This window comes from Otolemur garnettii, unplaced genomic scaffold (genome assembly GCF_000181295.1).
Source record: "Otolemur garnettii isolate 467f Iridium unplaced genomic scaffold, OtoGar3 scaffold00118, whole genome shotgun sequence".
NCBI classification, from domain to species: Eukaryota; Metazoa; Chordata; class Mammalia; order Primates; family Galagidae; genus Otolemur; species Otolemur garnettii.
The window spans coordinates 2,513,156-2,515,006 of NW_003852513.1; the positions used below are offsets into that span (position 1 = coordinate 2,513,156).

At 46.0% G+C, this 1,851-nt stretch overlaps 1 protein-coding gene across 1 annotated transcript in view; it reads right to left on the reverse strand.

Annotated features, from left to right (window-relative positions):
• MDN1 (midasin AAA ATPase 1) overlaps nt 1-1,851 on the reverse strand; it is a 181,737-nt gene that overhangs the window by 161,727 nt on the left and 18,159 nt on the right. The window contains exon 3 of the mRNA XM_012809944.2: nt 271-495. Within this exon, the coding sequence (XP_012665398.1) occupies nt 271-495 (225 nt within the window). The remainder of the gene's footprint in view (nt 1-270; nt 496-1,851) is intronic.

Here is a 1,851-nt window from a genome sequence, read left to right on the forward strand (position 1 = left end):
GGCTATTTTTTGGTTGCAGCCATTATTGTTGTTTGGGGGCCCAGGCTGGATTCAAACCTGCCACCTTAGGTGTATGTGGCTGGCGCCTTAGCCACTTGAGCCACAGGCGCCGAGCCAAGGCACATGATTAAGAAAAAACTCAAAGGCCCTAAGTACAAATATTAACAAATTTAGAACGGTTTTCTTGCTCTCCTCTCTCTCTCACAACTCCATACACTCACTACACCATCCCCAACTAGAAGTACGAGAAAAGTCTTAACGGCTACATACCAGCGGACCAAGGTGTCATGGCTTCTGAGAAGAGGAACACAAACGCTCCAGTCCCAGAGCTCTCGGAACACAATCTGTTCCTGCTGCAAAAACTTGTAGGCTGCTTCCATCAGGTCCCGGAGCTTCATCCGCCTACGCCCATAGCGGACTGGGTTAGCATCTGAACTCTCCAGGAAGAGTCTTTGAAAAACTGGAGACGTGTCTTTGAAATACCTCAGGGCAAACCTTCAGAAATAAAATAGAGAACAGATATCCCTGACTTCCAGAGATTCAACTTCAATTTTTTCACTTTACAATGAACTTAATTAGGGAAAATCAAACTTAGAATTTTCATTAAGATAAGTTTCACTCTGTTATCTAGCGTCATCATCATGGCTCCCTGCAACCTCAAACTCCTAGGCTCAAAGGAGCCTCCTCCTCAGCCTGCTGAGGACCTGGGACTGACTTCAGATGCCTGCCACCCAGCCCAGTTAATATTTTTTAATTTTTATGCAGGCCAGATGAGCATGCCTATGATACAGCACTCTGGGAGACTAAGGCAGGCAGATTTCTTGAGCTCAGGAGTTCCACAGGTGGATTCCCGAAGCTCAGGAGGTCCAGACCAACCTCACCAAGAGCAAAACCCCATCTCTACTAAAAATTAAAAAAAACTAGCTGGGCTTGGTGCACACCTGTAGTCCTAGGTAGTAGGGAGGCTGGAACAAAAGGACTGCTCAATCCAAGAGTTTAAGGTTACTGTAAGCTATGAAGATTATCACAGCACTCTACCCAGGGCAACAGAGTGGCTCTAAAAATAAATAAATAGGGCAAGCACAGTGGCTAATACCTGCAATCCTAGAACTGTGGGAGGCTGAGGCAGGTGTTGAAGACTAGTGTAAGCAAGAGTTAGACCCCACCTCTACTAAAAAGAGAAAAGCTAGCCAGGCAATGAGGCGGGTGCCTATAGTCCAAGCTGCTTGGGAGACTGAGGTAGGAGGATTACTTGAGCTGAAGAGTGTAAGGTTGCTGTGAGCTAGGACATCATCACAGTCTACCCAAGGTGATAGAGTAAGACACTGTCTCAAATAAATACATATATATACATACAGACACACATATATACACGCGTATACATACAATTTTTATATAGAGATAAAAGTTTCCCTGTTGTTCCTCAAGCTGGTCTCAAATTCCTGACGTCAACCTCTCAAAGTGCCAGGATTATAGGTATGAGCCAGCACACCAAGCCAATTTTCAACTTAACATGTTTTCCACGAGGAATATCTGTATTTTCATGACATGACCTGGTGAGAATATCAAAGAGCACCTTCCCTAATCTCGGACCACAGAACAAAACAGAGCCCTTAAGGGTCTGAGAACAGAGGGAGACAAATGCCAACCATCTCATCCTCAAACTGTATTGTGTTCAACTTTAGAAACACTGGCTCAGCGCCTGTGGCTCACGTGGCTAAGGGCCAGCCACATACACCTAAGATGGCAGGTTTGAATCCAGCCCAGACCCGCCAAACAACAGTGACGGCTGCAACCAAAAAATAGCCAGGCGTTGTGGTGGGCACCTGTGGTCCCAGCTACTTGGGAGGC